The sequence below is a fragment of the Rhincodon typus genome, chromosome 5, assembly GCF_021869965.1.
Source record: "Rhincodon typus isolate 14 chromosome 5, sRhiTyp1.1, whole genome shotgun sequence".
Lineage (NCBI taxonomy): Eukaryota > Metazoa > Chordata > Chondrichthyes > Orectolobiformes > Rhincodontidae > Rhincodon > Rhincodon typus.
In genome coordinates, this window is record NC_063336.1 from 111,176,094 (window position 1) to 111,193,507 (window position 17,414).

Below are 17,414 nucleotides of genomic sequence, written 5' to 3' on the forward strand. Positions count from 1 at the left end.
TTCAAATGGATGTCTGTGAGCAGCAGCCTGAAAGTTTGCAAGTACAGAGAGAGCACCTGATTTGAAACATTTGTATCAAAAAGCCATACAGTTAGCAGGCCAAACAGCAGATTTTACCAAAACAACAAGTTTTGAATGTAATCAATCAATTTGAATCAGGCACTTAGATACCGAGAACCAAATAAATTTAAATTTGATGGTTTTGACAACATAGGACCAATCCTATTGTAAAAAATATCGATATGTTATCAAGCGTATAACAGAAGGGGGCAGTTGCATAAAACCCCAGAGAGCTAACTGCCATCTGCGAGAGCTAACAGCCTTGAGCTCTCAAAAGAGAATCACTGGCTCTCACAGACTCCTTTGTGTCTTAGCGAAAGCACCGTCTCAATAACAAAGGTACCCATGGCACAACTAGTTAATATTCCTGACAGAAGAATCAACAGAGAAGGCGTTCCTGACAGAAGAAGTGATGGAGAAGAGATACACATTCTGGAAGACACATAACCTGGCTGTAATTTTGAGAGACTAAATTCTGTTTTCTTATATATTTCTTATATAAGTAGGACTTGTATTTATTGGAACAGCATACCATTAGAATTTTGTTTTATTCCAGAATAGTTAATAGTTAGAAGGGACTTATTCAGTTTGTTAATAGTTTAGATAATTTGTTCACTGTTAGAGTTAGATAAATAAACCGTTGCTTGTTTTTAAAGTGACTGTTAGGGATTTACTTTATTTAAACACTAGAAGTTGCTTAAATGCAGGTTACCCCACTTTTCACACTCCTTTTACAGATGATAGGATGAGGTGTACCTCCTTGAGTGTTTTCGTGTTAGTTCTGTTGGGGTGGGGGTCAACCTCCGTTTTATAACAATAGGTTGCTGATAAAGTGAACTGCCTTTGTCCTGGATGGTGTCAAGAGGAGTAGCAAGTTTCTTAAGTGTTATTGGGCTACATTCATCCAGGCAAGTGGACAGTATTCCATCACACTCCTGACTTGTTCCTTCTAGATATTGGGTATGCTTTGGGGATTCAGGAAGTGATTTAGTCATTGCAGATTCCTAGTCTCTCACAGACTGTTGTCGTGGTATTGATATGGCTAGGTGAATTAAATTTCTAATCATCTCCCAGAATGCCCATAGTAAAGGCTTTAGCAGTGAGTACTCTGTCAATGTCAAGGGTGATGGTCAGATTCTCTCTAGATATTGTTATTGTTTCATATTTGAGAGACGTGAGTGTTAATTCCCACTTATCAGCCAAGCCTGAATATTGTTCATGCCATGCTGCAGATGGGTACATGTTGTTCCTTTACCTAGGAGTAGTAAATAATATTGAACACCGCAGTCGTCAGTTGACACCTGCACTTGTTATCTTGTTAGGAGTACAGGTTATTGGTAAAGCGGTTGAAGGTGTATTAGCCTTCGTTGCTATCCTGAGGAATTGCTCCTGAGATGATAAGATTCCAAAAACTTCAGCTGCTGCTTTTTATGCTAGGTAATGCTCCAACTAGTGAAGAGTTTCCCCCCTAGGATTTTACGAGGATTTTCTTATACCAAATTTAGTCAAATGCTGACTTGCTGTCAACTCCAGTGAGTGTCACCTCATCTAAACAATGTAGTTGTGTACACTTAACTACCTTCTCAAATATGAACAAATCACTCTCCATGTAATCAATGATAGTGAATGCATACTCTTGACAATTCCCCCATATGTCACTGGAATAATGTTTATCGCATGCAAAATGCATTAAACTGTTCTAGTGTGTTTACTGACTGGTGTCATGTAACCAATATTGACTTTGCATTGAAAAAATGTTACAGCTAATTAAACTTAACTAAGCAGAAAGTAAATCAACTTTGCATTTCAGAGTTTTGTGAAGTTCCTACTTCTGAAAAAGCGATGATAGCCATTGTGAAAACAATTGGACATGTGAATAATTAAATTCGAATCCCTTTAAAATTGCATCCTGTGTATTCGACCTCCACACCTACCAGTGCCAAAATAGAATTACATACCTACATGTATAGGCAGAGACTGAAGCATAATCCCAATTCAATTTAGTCAAGCAACGGTCAAAACCAGAAAAGATTTACCAACTAAACTTGCTGGATCTATGTGGGATGCTACTGCCGCAGCACTTGCTGCTTCTCTGATTGCAGTCCTCAGCAGAGCACTGTGCCTTTTTTTTTCTGAAGAGGGCTTTAGGCCCGAAACGTTAGCTTTCCTGCTCCTCTGATGCTGCTTGGCCTGCTGTGTTCATCCAGATCCTCCAGCATCTGCAGTTCCTACTATCTCTGAAACAATTTTAACCCCACTGCGAAGCCTCTTCTAAGGATGCCTCCCTTGAAGAAGTTACCCTCCTCCCTCCGGAAAGACCTCAGTGGATCTCTCTCCCACTGCAACTCTCTCGTAATCTCTTTGGCCCTGAAACTGCTCGACCACGTCCTGAAGCAAACCAGGTTCTACAGCCGCATTACCTTTCTTAGTACCTGCCTACAGAACCGGATCATCCCCAATGGACTACAGTCCATATTTAGGCCTTCCCAATTTGGCCCCAACCATGACAACCGCTACATTCAGAACATTGAGATCCTTCAAAAACGTTTCTCCCTGCGACTCCTGAAACACACACTCGCAGCAATGCGCCGGCATCTCCTGGTACTACAATTAAGCCTACCCCAGCTCAGAGTCTCCCTCTCCCACGTCTGCAAAGGACCTCTCCTGTTTTTCATTCTTCGCAGGATCCACAACTTGAACTCACAATTCCACTTGGCTTTATTGGACAAACAAAAACAGAAGCTGGTTGAAATCCATGCACCTAACTTACCGCTTATGCTGATGTGTTCAACCCACCAGCTGTCTGCCTTCCATTTTGTTCTACAGGAATGTTGTTCCATATGAGAAGGTTACCAGCAGATGTCCTTTGGATCGAGGAATGGATTACACAGGAAGCCGCTAAGAAGTTTCTTGTGACAAACATCATCTTTGAATAGCATTCTTTGAACTAACATGATGGGAGTGGTTCTTGCATAACAGGTTCATGACAAGCCAGGACCCCTGTGCAGTCAACCACAATCATTGCCACCTCAGTACAAATTCTGTATGCATTTGTCGAAAATCACCAAATGGTGCTATGCATTGCTGAGGAGTGTTCCCAATACCGACTAAGCAGTGGACTAATTGCCTCAAACTCTGCAAATGAGAAGGCTGTCACTTGGCTTTACGGATGTGCATTCACTAGATAGTGGGAAATAATGTACGCTTTAGTCTCAAATTTCCAACTGAAAGCCCTTCACAAAGTACTTTGACCAAGCTTTTGGTCACTCTTTCTGTCTACTTCTTTGTCTTTCCATTTTTAATACTCATTTTGCCTGTTTTAAAGAGCCTTGATAATTTTTCTGTGCTAAAGCTGTGACATAGCTGCAAATTGTGTCGTACAGCATTGAAGTGTCGTACATCAGTTTATATGTATTCTTCTAGAAGGCATCTTAAGGCAGTATTTAAGTGATCGGAGTTTTGCTTACTGAAGCAAATTTACTAGCGAATAGTACTTGCCTGTTGACATGTTTGAAAAAATATTTTCACGTTGCAGAGATTTCTTACAAATTAGTAACTGTTTGAACTGTTTGATTGAATGGCTTATTTAATCTCTGCTTATTTCTGTGAAATATTTGATCAAAGCACCTTTTTGTTATTTATAGACAACCCATGGTTCTCTTCTTTAATCTGCCTCTTCAGGTAGAGTTTAAAAAAAAACTATATCATTCAAAGAGGAGAGAATACTTCTGGTTTCTGGGTCAGCATTTAGCTCACATTTAACTTCATTTCAGTAAACATGTTATTTAGCAAATTCAAGTTTGAGAGACTTCCTTGCAATACAGCATTAGCTACTTATCAGAAATTCCTCATTGATTGTGAAGCAATGGTATTATTAATGCTGCTGTATAAATGCAAGTTGGTTCTTAATACATTCTTATTCCAATACTTTGATTTTCAACAACTTCTTGGTATCTTTTTCCAAAATAAAAGCTGGAGATATGAGATAAGACACTTGTATTCTAATCTCAACAATTTTGAAATGACAAGTATAATTTTAATATATTATCAGAACTTTAGTCCTTTTTGATATTTGGGTAACTTGGAAACTGCTATGCCTTAATGTAATTCAGAAAAATGTGGCAATTCAGAATGAATTATCTATATGTATATGAATTTAGAGTTGACATTATCTTAGTAATTTCTAAGTTTAAATGGTGATAGCTTTTCATGAATCAGAATCCTTATAAGCATGTCAATAGTCCGTGTAAACAGATAAAATTACAATAGGAATGCATTGCGACAAAATGTGTAAGTGTTGTACCGAATTCAAATTTGATGCATTTACTCTCAAAACTTTGTAGCAACTCTCACTTTAAATCCAAAATCTAAATTATTATTGGCTATCATGTTTTGCAGTGAATCAGCAATAATCCTTGGAGCTTTTCAGAGCTTGTAATTGTGCAAAATGAGCTGAGTAGATGAGTAAGCCAGTTAAATAATGGCTTATTTAACTGATCAGAAGAAACACACAATTATCTGACAGTGATTTTCCAAAGAAGTATTGCAGTATGTTGCCATCTTCTGGAAGATTTCAGCTTTGCACATGATATTCAATTTGCAAATGAAATGTTGCATTTAGTAGAGCCCTTCCTATTTTGAAATTTTAAGGTTATTGTAAAGATTCTGTTCCTCCAAACATGCTTTTTTTCTCAAAGGACTGCTAGCAAGGCCAGAACTATTGGGAAAGTAGTTAAAAATATCCACAGAAATCTTTATACTGTAATTCTAAATATGTGTTCTTCAGTTTGTTTTATTATTTGTGGGATATGGACATGGCTGGCTGACCAGCATTTATTGCCAGTCCCCAGTTGCCCTTGAGAAGTTGGTGAGCTGTCTTCTTGAAACATTGTAGTCCATCTGGTCTTCAATATTGCACACTTTATAATGGATTTTATGTTGCAGATAATCTGTGTTGCTTTGTTGATTATAAGGTACGTATTTGCAAACACATGGTTATAACGGCTCTGTTGTCTGAAATATTGCTGTGGCATCTTTTGGGTTCCCTCAAGTGAGCAAGCAGAGCCTCAGTGTAAGCTCTCATTGAAGGATAGTAACTCTGACAGTGCAGCATTCTGTCTGTCATCAGAAAGTTAGATGTATAATTTTAAGAATGCAAAACACAATGATATGTATATATTTAACCTGGAAAATTACTCAGTGCAGGATTTCTTTCTGCAGGTCAGCACATCACCAGCCAACATCCCATCGTCCTCGGTTGCTTCTTTGTGGGAGCAAAGGATCTGGTCAGAGTTCACATCTTGCTCCTGCATTGCTGCATTCACTTGAGAAGTTCTCTGTGCATAGATTAGATCTACCAGCAGTGTACTCTGTCAGTGCAAAAACACCAGAGGAGTCATGTGCGCAGGTGAGGATGGAGGACCGAGAAAACCTAGTGCATATGATTCATGCGGGTAACTTTTCAACTAGCATTGAAAATCTGAAGCCATGATTATATTTTTTCTCTATCTCTCTTCTCCCTCCCCAACCCCTGCCTTCTCTTTGTTAGGTTTTCCGTGAGGCACGTCGAACAGTACCAAGTGTAATTTATGTGCCTCATATTAAAGAGTGGTGGGATGCAGTCAGCGACACAGTGAGAGCTACTTTCTTGACTCTACTTCAGGACATACCACCCTTTTCTCCTATTCTAATATTGGCTACCTCTGAAACAGTATATATAGAATTGCCAGATGAGGTGGGTTAACAATTGCACTAAACTGAATATAAAATCATAGAATGGTTAGAGCATAGAGCAACTGGAATAGGTTGTGTTTTATTATAAACGTGCATTTAACATCTTGCAAGACTTTGTAATACAGAATTTGAAGTGCGGGCATTCCCTGGGTTACGAATGGGTTCCGTTCCTGAGTGTTTGTAAGCTAATTTGTACTCCAGTCAGAACACAATACGGTATGGCATAAAATAGCTGTATGTAAGTATGAGCAAATGGTCACATGTTGGATCTTTTAAGTTAATATTAATATGAGATCTTGTACGTAATTACGAGCATTAGTTAGATGGACATTCGTAAATTGGAGACTGCCTCTGAATTGATGGTGCTCAGAGTTCATAATTTTCTTAACTATTGCACAACTCTAAAGTGAAATATCATTGAGAATTTTTCCATTAAGAACATTTTTGTGATTTTATTTTGTATGCTTAAATTTATGCGTGCCCTGTGAATTTGCATGGTTTCACAGCGACATAAACTGTCAGTGCGAAGGTGATCTGTTCAGCAATACTACTTTAGCCCCAGAACATTGTCTGTTTTCTGCTGCAATCTAAAAGTAGTGACAATGATTTCATTCAAATTTTGCATTAAATATAAGCATGGCATGAAGAGGGCCATTTTGTTGGCTGGATGTTAAAAAAGCAGTATGTTCTAATTTTACACCTCATGGCACAGTGTTGATTTCTTTCACAAATGCCAAGTATTTTGCAATACTAAGCCAAGTTTTTAATAAACAAAATGACAAACCTTATGTTTTACTGTACGGAGGGGTTCCCCATTTACAAACATCTGACTTATGAATGTAATCACGTATAGGTGTGTAAAGATCCAACAGACAAATATTTCCTGTGCTTATGAACAGCTTTTTTACATTGTCCTGCATTGTGTTATGACTTGCATACAAATCATGTACAAATGGACTTAAGAATGGTACCTGTTTGTGTACGGAGACTGCCTGTATGTACATTGATTATGAATTCATGTACTCAGTAGCAGTAGTTCTGAATGTTGGAGCAAAAATCTGCATCATAATAGTGATGTATGCACATATTGTGAAATATGCAAGGAATGTGTGCTAATATACAATGTTTTTCTGAGTAGTAAAACTTAAGTTTCATTTGCAAGGACAAAGATATTAATCTGGTTATTCTTTTGACATTTCATATACCCTAATTTATTTTGTTCAAGGACAGATATTGGATTTTCTGTTTTTCTTAAACTTAAGGTTAAATGCATTTTTGAAATCAATTATGGAGAAGTTATAGATTTACAGAAACCTAATGAACAGGAAAGAACAAAGTTCTTCGAAGATTTGATATTAAACCAAGCAGCAAAGCCTCCACCAAGGAAGAAGAAAGCTGGTAAGAGCTGATGATAAGAAGAAAAACAAATGCTGTGCTTACCTCAGCCACATCCCATGTCCAACCCTACCTCTCATGCCTGCCTCCTTGAGCTGACACAACCTGTCCATCTTCTCTCCCACCCATCCCACTGACCAAACCCCACCATTCCCTACCTGCACTCACCTATCACCATTGCACCTACCTTCCCCAGCCCCACCCCTCCTTTATCTGTTTATTTCCCATTCCCTTCCCCCTCCCCAATTCTGAAGGAGGGTCCCGACCCGAAACGTCAACTTTCCTGCTCCTCTGATGTTGCCTGGCCTGCTGTGTTCCTCCAGCTCCACACTGTGTTATCTCTGACTCTGCATTTGCAGTTCGTGCTATCTCTTTCAAATTGCATATGATGCAATGTCATGATGATCTGACTGAATGTAGTGTAATTTTATAGCAGGCAGTTTCTACAGAGATAGAACTAATAATGCACACGTTACCTATCATTCTTATTGACAACTTCTCATATCCATTAGACAGTGCAGCATTTTACTTGGATTTAGATCACATGAGCCACCACCCCTGCACGAGATCCTATTGTTGAAGGTGCTGTGGGCAATGATTTCTTTGACACTAAAGCTGACTTACCTCAACAGGTTTAACACCAACTAGGCAAAAGCTTCAAGTAAATCTGCTCAAAACTCCACATCTAGTTGGAAATGGCCATTTGAACCCACTTCTGTAGGGAATCATGTTATAATCTGAGCGGGGTAAAACAGGCAGTTACAAGTGTAAACTTGCTGCCCAAATACTCTTCATGTGTGCACATCACAATTTTCTCAACGGCTTGAGGTGCTGTGCAAGTTCAGCTACATCGGAAAATCCAGACCATTTACTGGTTACTCATTAACTTGTTCATGTCACCACCGGCAATAGTAATTTATCTTATTGCTAATTTTGAAACTTTTCTGTGCAGAAAATGATCTTGAATCTAATTATATAGATCACTGCAACAATTGATTATGGAAATCACTTTGAGTTTGAGAATGCATTATGTAAAAAAGCATTTTCTCATTCGTCATTTTTGTGATTGCTGATCGTGCTTTTGAAGTGACTTTTTAGTTCATATTTCAATATGATTACAGCTAATATCAGTTCCAGCCATTGTACCAATTGTTATTGGACCTTTAGGTTGGCAAGTAGTCATGACAGATGTTTCACATACTTTCATCAAATATGATACAACCAGTGTATGATAGAAACATAGTGGTATCTTGGTTTTTAAACCACAAATTTATATACATCCATACCCCTCTGTGTGGAATCCCTGGATTTTGGACTGATGACTGCGTGATTGATTAATTCACCTGAGTAGCATGGATTTACGGCTATACTGGTAGTCAAAGAAGTTTTATCACAAGATTTGGATGAAATCTTGAAAATAACTGGTTTATTTCCATTAAATATTTTACATAGTTTCAAAAGTGGAAAGCGTCCTGTTCACTTGTTGATCTGCCAGCTCCGAACAAGTTGTTCGGGTCATGATAACACTGGAGCAGAGTATTAGGCAGCATGCCCTGGATTCGCTGCATTGAACTGAAAAATGCTAAATTCTGTTTGCTGAGTAGTTATCCTGAATAGGAATACAGCAATTTAAAATACAATATTTTCCCATTTAGTGGGTCTTCATTCCTCAGGCCTTTCACAAAATGTCCATCAGTTATTGCCATGTATTTTGTGCAGTGGTGTCTGCAAATGTGTAGTTGACTCCTAAGATCTTGCTGTTGAAAGACAGCTCTGGTTCCATCCATCAGGTCATCTTCAGTTTGGCAACTCAGTTTAGTCAGTAGTCTACATTTTTGAGTTAAGCCAGTTGACACATCAAATGAATAGATGTTTAGCTCCAAGCAACCATGTCAGTTTGTCCGAACTCTCGATTTGTAACCATTTATAATGGATTCTCTTTTCGTTAGGTATTCACAAATCACAAATAGAATTTTTTTTTCTGTGTTACAGGCATTATCTTCATCCCAGATGCTGATCTAATTGCTAATACTCCACAGTTGAAAGCACAGCATGCTTGGTCTTCTACTGATTATCTTTTTTCCCCCACTAGTTAAATACGTTTATCCATGGTTTTGGATGTAGGTTACTGGCCCTTAGGTCTTTTCTTATGGCCAGTTGAGGAGGGACTCACACTTTAAATCCCCATTCACTTAATTGAAACAAACGTTTTTTTCTGGCACATAGCTATTACACTTCAATTTGGCTTCATTAATCTGATCAGAAATGAAGACAATGTAATTCCATGGTTCTCTGGAGTGAAAGAGAGTGGACTTCTGTTACCTAAAAAAAATAATACGGCAACAAATCCGCACACAGATACAGGTAATGAGCTTACAAAGAAAGGGTAGGGGGGTTATCTGGTATGACAGGGATGTGAAGGGAGTTGAAGTCTACACAGTTTTTGAGTCTTTGGTTACAAGAATGACAAGATCTGAGCCCAGCTGTTTGGCTGCTGTTTGGTTTATTCCATAATAGTGAGCCAGCAGATGTCCTGGAGTTTTCTGTCAATTATTTTCGTTTTGAATTGCTTTTCACCAGGTTGATTCTGAGCTTGAGAGAGAGATGGGCACAGTGTGTCTTCCAATTCTTGTTCACAAATCAATTTTTCTTCTTTTTGTCATGCTGCTCAGAAGCAACTATCGATTAAAGATCAATTTGTATATGACAGAGTCAGTTCATTGTTCTTCTTCCCCAAGCTGAAAACTGTGCAGGCAGTCTTTCATCTTGTAACAAATGGAACTTGCAGGAAGGTGTGAATGCACTAGAGATACAGATATGACTTTTAGTGACCTATCATAATAATGTTAATTTTAGCTTAGACTGTTGTTCACTGATGGCTTCATGAGCCTGACACAAACCTAGTCACATGACCATAGCAACCATTTTAAGCCTGTATTTTTCCTTTTAAGATCAATTCTATTGCATGAAAGTCTCAAATATTAAAATCAAATGAAGATAGTTGAATTTTGATAGTCCATTTTCAGTACAAATGTAAGAGTCCTTTAGAGAATTTTGGTATACACAAGATTGTTCGGTTAAAGGATGGGTAAATCAAAACAGGTTGCCTATTGCATGTCATCTGGTAGATCACAATTGAAAAGTTAGTGTGGTCTGTTTAGGCTTGGTGTTGTTGGAATTCTTTTGTTTGATGCCATACGGTGTTCGGCAATGACCATTTTCAAGACGAGTCAAACCAGTCTTTGCTGAAACTCAAAAGGTTTACTATTATTCATTCATCCACTTAAAAGATATTTGGGATTATCATTGGCCAGAAACTCGATGGACTATCCACACGGTGTGACTACTTGAGCAGGTTAGAAGATGTGTATTTAGTGGTGAGTTGCTCATTGGGCCCCCAAAGGTCTTTCTAGATGCAAGTTAAGAGGATGGTATCGAGGTTGCCTCGATAGGTGAAGCTGCAGTGGCATTCAAAGTGCTGACAGAAAACAGTGTGCGAATAAATGGGTCGTTATCTGATTGGCAGGATGTGATGAGGTAAAGTCCCACAGGCGTCTGTGTTGGGGCTTCAATCTTTTATAATTTACATTCATGACCTAGGTAAGGGCAGTGAAGGCATAGTAGCTAAATTTGTAGACAGCATTAAGATAGATAGGAAAGTATGTTGTGAAGAAGATGTAAGGAAGTTGCAGATGGATATAGATAGGATGAGTGTGTAAAATGTGGCTGATAGAGTATAATGTGAGAAATGTGAAGTTGATTTGCTACTGGGATGATATCCATTATTCTGAGATGATTTGAATAGAAGGGGAATGTTGTTATACTTCAATTATACAAGAAATTGGTGAGATCACATCTCAGATACTGTATGCAGTTTTGGTCTCCTTATTTAAGTATGTTCAATGCATTGGAGGTGGTGCAGAGGAGATTTACTAGGTTGATACCTGGAATGAGCGAGTTGTCTCAGGCAGGTATGTTTGGACAGGCTGAGCTTATTTTCACTTGAGTTTAGAAGTTTGAGGGATAATTTGATTTAAATGTATAGCATCCTGAATGGCCTTGACGAGGTGGATGTGGCAAGAATGTTTTCTTTTGTGCATCAGTGCAGAAATAGGGTCACTGTTATAAAATTAAGGGCTTTCCTTTCAGTAAAGAGATTTTGTTTCTGAGGGTATGACTTCGGAAAGCTCTGCCTTGGAAGGCGAAAGAGGCAGGATGGTTGAATATTTTTTATACTAACATGCATAGATTAGGGTCATTAGGGGTAGATGGGAATGTATATTTCCAAACACAAACAGATCAGCTATGATTTTATTAAATGGTGGAGCAGCCTTGAGGAGTTGAATGGTTTACTTCTCCAATTTTGTATGTTCATACAGTTCAGAAAGAAGCCCAATTTCTCCTAGCAACTAAAGTTAAGAATTCATATTAAAAATTAAATTTTGCGATTATTCCCAAGATCGCAATTTGTTGCCAATCCATAATTGCACCTCAAGTTGGTGAAGTGAGCTGTCTTCAATTGCTGCTGTGGTACATCTTGTATAGGTATACACAGAGTAATTATTAGGGGGGGTGTTCCAGCGTTTAATCCAGTGATACTGACGAAACAACAATATAATTCTGTTAGATTTGTGTTCGGCTGGGAGGGGAAGTTTGCGGGTAGTCGTGTTCTCATATGTCCCTGGCCCTTGTCCTTCCAGGTAGTCAAGGTCATGGGTTTGAAAGGTGCTGTCAGTTGAGGCATGGTGAGATGCTGCAGTGCATCTTGTATGTAGATTGTTCACCCAGCCGTCATTACATGCTGATGGTGGAAGGAATGAACGTTTTGAGGTAGCGGATAACGTTCTGATGAAGTGGTAGCTTTGTCTTAGTATCCAACTTCTTGAGTGTTGTCAGTGCTGAACTTATCCAGTCAAGTGGAAAGTATTCCATCACACTCCTGAAATGTGTCTTGTAAATGGTAGACTGGCTTTGGCCCATTGCTCAGTGCAAAACTCCTAACCTCTGAACTTTGAACTTTGTACTACAGTTAAGTCTAGTTAATTTTCTTGGCACTGGTAATTCTCAGGAAATTGATGGTGAAAGACTTGGTGATGGTAGTTTGTTTGATCAACAATGGTCATTGCTTGCTATTTATGTAGCACAAATGTTGCACACTACTTATCATCTCAAGCTTGAATCTTGTTTACATCACGCCACATGCTACTACAGTATCAAATGTGTTTCATATGGTACTGACTGCCACAATTGCCAAAATATATCCTGTGATGTTACGATGGAGGGAAGTTCATTGGTGAAGAAATTGTAGACGGGTTGGGCTTAAGATGCTGTGCTGAGGAACTTTTATAACCTTGTCCTGGAGGTGAGATATTTGGTCTCCAACAACTGCAACCATCTTCCAATTTTAATCCGACCAGTGGAGAAATTTTCCTCTGATTGCCATTGACTTAACTTTTGATAGGGCTCCTTGTTGCCACATTCTGTGAAATGTTGCCTTGCTGTCAATTGGCTGGGCTAGATTTGTCCTGTGAGAAAGATACATCTGGGCACTTTTCCGCATTATCTAGCCACTGATGAAGTTCCAAAAGACTGGAGGATGGCTGATGTTGTTTCATTGTTTAAGAAAGGTAGCAAAGACAAGCCAGGGAACTACAGGCCAGTGAACCTGCCATCAGTGTTAGGCAAGTTATTGGAGAGGATACTGAGGGATAGGATCAACCAACATTTGAATAGTTAAGGTCTGATTACGGATAGTCAGCATGGATTTGTGCACGGGAAGTCATGTCTGACAAATCATTTAGAGTTTTTTGAAGAGGTAACAAAGAGGATGGATGAGGCTGGGGCAGTGGATGTTGCCTATGTGGACTTTAGTAAGGCCTTTGACAAGGTCCCACACGACAGGCTAGTCATGAAAGTTGGGCCACATGGGATGCATGGTGAGCGAGCTAATTGGATTCAAAATTGGCTCAATGGTAGGAAGTAGAGGGTGATGGTTGAAGGTTGTTTCTCGGACTGGAGGCCCGTGACTGGTGGTGTGCCACAGGGGTCGGTGCTGGGACCTTTGTTATTTGTTATTTGCATAAATGATCTGGATGTGAATATACAAGGCATGATTAGTAAGTTTGCAGAAGATACGAAATTAGGAGGTATCGTTGATAGTGAGGAAGGCTGTCAAAAATTACAGAGGGATCTTGATCAGATGGGAAGTGGGCTGAGGGATTGGTAAATACAAATCAATACAGATAAGTGTGAGGTGTTGCACTTTGGAAAGTCAAACCAAGGTAGGACTTATAAAATAAATGGTAGGGTCCTGAGGAGTGCTGTGGAAGAGAGGGACCTAGGAGTACAAGTACATAGTTTGTTGAAAGCAGCATCACAGATGGACAGGGTAGAAGAGGGCATTTAGCATGCTGGCCTTCATCAGTCAAGGCATTGAGTATAGGAGTTGGGATGTTATGTTACAGATGTATAAGTCGTTGGTGAGGCCGCATTTGGAGTATTGTGTACAGTTATGGTCACCCTGTTATAGGAAAGACGTAGTTACACTGGAAAGTGTGCAAAGAAGATTTACAAGGATGTTGACAGGACTAGTAGGCCCGAGTTATAGGGAGAGGTTGGCCAGGATAGGACTTTATTCCTTGGAACATAGGAGAATGAGGGGTGACCTTATTGAGGTGTATAAAATTATGAGGGGCATAGATAGGATGAACGCATGCAGTCTTTTTCCCAGGGATGGGGAATTGAAAAATAGAGGGGATAGATTTAAGAAGGACCTGAGGGACAACTTCTTCATGCAGAGAGTGGTGCATTTATGGAATGGGCTGCCAGAGAACGTGGTTGAGGCGGGTACAATAGCAACATTTAAAAAAACATTTGGATAGGTACATGGATGAGAAGGGTTTAGAGGGATATGGACCAAATGCAGGCAATTGGAACTAGCTGTGTGGGCACCATGGTCAACACGGATCAGTTTGGGATGAAGGGCCTGATTCCATGCTGTATTACTCTATGACTCTCTATGACTATATCTGAGATTCCGGTGTGTAGCTGTATTGGAATAGAATGGCTAAGAAAATGAATACTTCTGGAGCACGATGCATCAGTACTGCAGCCAAGGTTCATAGCTATTGCAGGATACAGTGTCTTCAGCTATTTTGTAGAATCAAGTGGGGTGGAATGAATTGGCTGAAGATTTCCATCTGTGATATTCAGACATCAAGAGGAGGCTGAGATGGATTATCCACTTGGCATTTTTGGCTGAAGATGGGTCTGAATTCTTCAGCCTTATCTTTTTGCCTGGATGTGCTTGGCTTCCCCGTTGTTGAGGATTGAAATATGGAGGAGCCATCTCTTCTGGTTTGTCATTGAATTGTTTACCACTGTTCATGATTGAATGTAGCAAGATTGCAGAGCTTTAATCTGATGCATTGGTTGTGGGATTGCCTATCTGTCAGTATCATACTGCTTCCTGCTGTTTGGTGTTCATGTAATCCAGTGTTGCAGCTTCACTGTGTGAGTACTTCATTTTTAGGCATACCTGGCATTGCTGCCAACTTTACTCCTACACTTCTTCATGACAGTGATGTCGTGAGAATATACCAGACCAAATGGTTGCAGATTGTGGTTGAATACAGTTTTGCTGCTGCTGCTGCTGATGACTGTGCGTCATGCACACACGGTTTAGGACTGCTACATAGTTCTGAATCTATTCTGTTTAGCAAAGTAGTAGTGTCAAATACAAGATACAGGGTACCCACACAAATTGCACAGTGGTCAGTCTGACCAATACAGTCGTGCACAGATGCACGAGACAGGTTGGTGAGAATGAACTCAAGATTTTTGATTTTCATCCTCTCACCACCTCATGCAGGTCCAGTCTGGCACATATGTCAGCTGTACATGCCTTGATAAGTGCTGACTGAAAGTAGAACCCTACGTAACCAGAAAAATAAAGATGTCCCTCCAAGTAGTCAACCTTTTTAAACATCTTAGAATGCATGATAATTTTGATTTGTGATCTCCATACATTCTTACATTGCAGTGTAGTCTGTTTAAAGGCTGATTTTTTTTCTTGTAGATTGTTACACAGTGGTTTAGTTGTTAAGGGCATTACCTATTACATTACTTGGTAAAACCCAGAGCTTTTCTGTGTGTCTGTGTCATTATCTGATTCGTTTAATCTCTGGTCCCTAGAATTGCTGTACCTAGTTTGAAAAAAAATCTCCAATCTTGCTTGGAGGAACACAAATTATTCACGTACTACTTTGTAAGTTGGGAGGTTTTTTAAGAGCTTGAGTTTTTATGATAATGAGCTATTCAGTTGTGCCTGATCTAACAAGGTATTGAGTCAAATTTATTAAGAAAGTTGGCAAACAGACAGTGAAGACAACACAGAAAAACACAAAAATTTATCCATTTTTTTTAAGGCCCATATTGCCAACCCAGGCAACCCTTTTTCCTGTTCTTGCAGTGATGGCACATTGAACTATATAAGAAGATTTATGCCACAGAAGCCACGCTAATATTATCCCACAAAAGACATTGCGTTTCCAACACTCATTGCTGATTCTGAGAGTGTCCTGTTCCTTATTAGGAAATGGTTTAAATTATCTTTTTCCATTGGTTTAAGATGAGGGCTATCAGGTGTAACACCACCTCTGTAACTGGAATCATATAGACTAAACAAATATTCCCTATGCTTCAGAAACTATAACTGAATTCTGTGTCACAAATAACATATCCTTTTAGATACAGAGAATTTGTACAGTGTTGCCTCCTCTTATCAATTATACTAATAGTTGCTCAAAACCAGTCAGGAATGCGAAGCAATTAAGTACAAATGTTTCCAACAGAATATCACCAATGTCTTTTCATTAAAAAAAGTTATTTTGTTCTGCACAGTTAATTAACCAAGTCAGTTAGCAAACAAAAACTTTTCAAAATACACAATTCTTGATAATGGATAGGTATCATACTCAGTTCAAACTGCTGAGTTCAAATTTTTTTGTTATTTCTTTGAAGCTAATTTCTTTGAAGCTTTATTTCTTCCCAGCTTTATTTCTTCCCAACAATGATCCCTTTGCATCTAGTTTGATTAAAACGTTCTTAACCCAGAGCCTTCAGCACCTTTGGGTCACTTACGTCCAGTCTTGCAAACAGCTGCCCTAACTGCGACTTGTCCCACAAGCAAAAATTTGAGCATAATTATTTTAAAAATAGGTAAGGCAAAATCATTAAATGTTACTTCAAACTAGGATAGTACTCTCAAAAATTAGTCGTCATCAAAATATTACAACCTGTACAGGGTATTTCTAAATGTGGCATTTATTGTAAATTTTGAAAATAATCACAAGTTTATAAATTTTCAAGTGGCAAGGTGATAAGTCTTCAAACTGACATTTTGAAGAAATTTAATACAGATTAATTATGTTGTGCCCTTTTTCTTTTAGCTTTACTTGCCTTGGAAGTCCTTCCACCAGCATTGCCTCCTGCACCACGGCAACTATCAGAGGAAGAAATAAAACGGATAGAAGAGCAGGAGGAAAATACCTTTCGAGAGCTTCGACTGTTTCTCAGGGATGTTACCAAAAGACTTGCCACTGACAAACGTTTTAGCATCTTTAGTAAGCCTGTGGATATTGAAGAGGTAAGTTAGGGTAGCTTTTAAAATCGTTCACATTCATTTCATTTCCAGCTGATGTGAGAAGTTTCCAGCCAAAGGACTAACACTGTGTCTTTCCACTTACCAAAGTCTGAATGCAGTGTGATGCAGTGAAGGGCCATGTGAAACAAGATCATTCCATATTTGATTCCTAATCTTGCAGTGATTACAGCTTGGGAATGGTACTGTATTGGGTAACAAGAAGGTACCAAGTGAAGAAAATCATCATGATTCCTGCTTCTAATCACAAGCATAGCTCCTTATGTCTAACAGCATTTGCGTGAATGTCAGGTACAGACAGGAATGAAATTGTTTGCGTAGCCATCTTGAATAACTTTAGCAGTACAGTTGACAGATACTTAGAATAAGAATGCACATTGAGAGAAAACATCTTGAGTTCAGCTAGTGATAAAGGTGCAAGTAATCGAAGAAAATTAGCTAAAGGAAATTTCTAATTTATGCCTCACTGAGTACTGCACTGGAAATCGAGTTCCGCTATTCCCAGAATCATCACAAAAGCTAAAGCTTTCATAAAATTATGCAAAATGCCCCAATATCCCTGCGT

At 39.0% G+C, this 17,414-nt stretch overlaps 1 protein-coding gene across 1 annotated transcript in view; it reads left to right on the forward strand.

Moving 5' to 3' along the window:
- atad2b (ATPase family AAA domain containing 2B) overlaps positions 1–17,414 on the forward strand; it is a 91,653-nt gene that overhangs the window by 44,551 nt on the left and 29,688 nt on the right. Inside the window, exons 18-21 of the mRNA XM_048597120.1 lie at positions 5,281–5,467; positions 5,609–5,794; positions 7,056–7,191; positions 16,638–16,834. Of these exons, the coding sequence (XP_048453077.1) occupies positions 5,281–5,467; positions 5,609–5,794; positions 7,056–7,191; positions 16,638–16,834 (706 nt within the window). The remainder of the gene's footprint in view (positions 1–5,280; positions 5,468–5,608; positions 5,795–7,055; positions 7,192–16,637; positions 16,835–17,414) is intronic.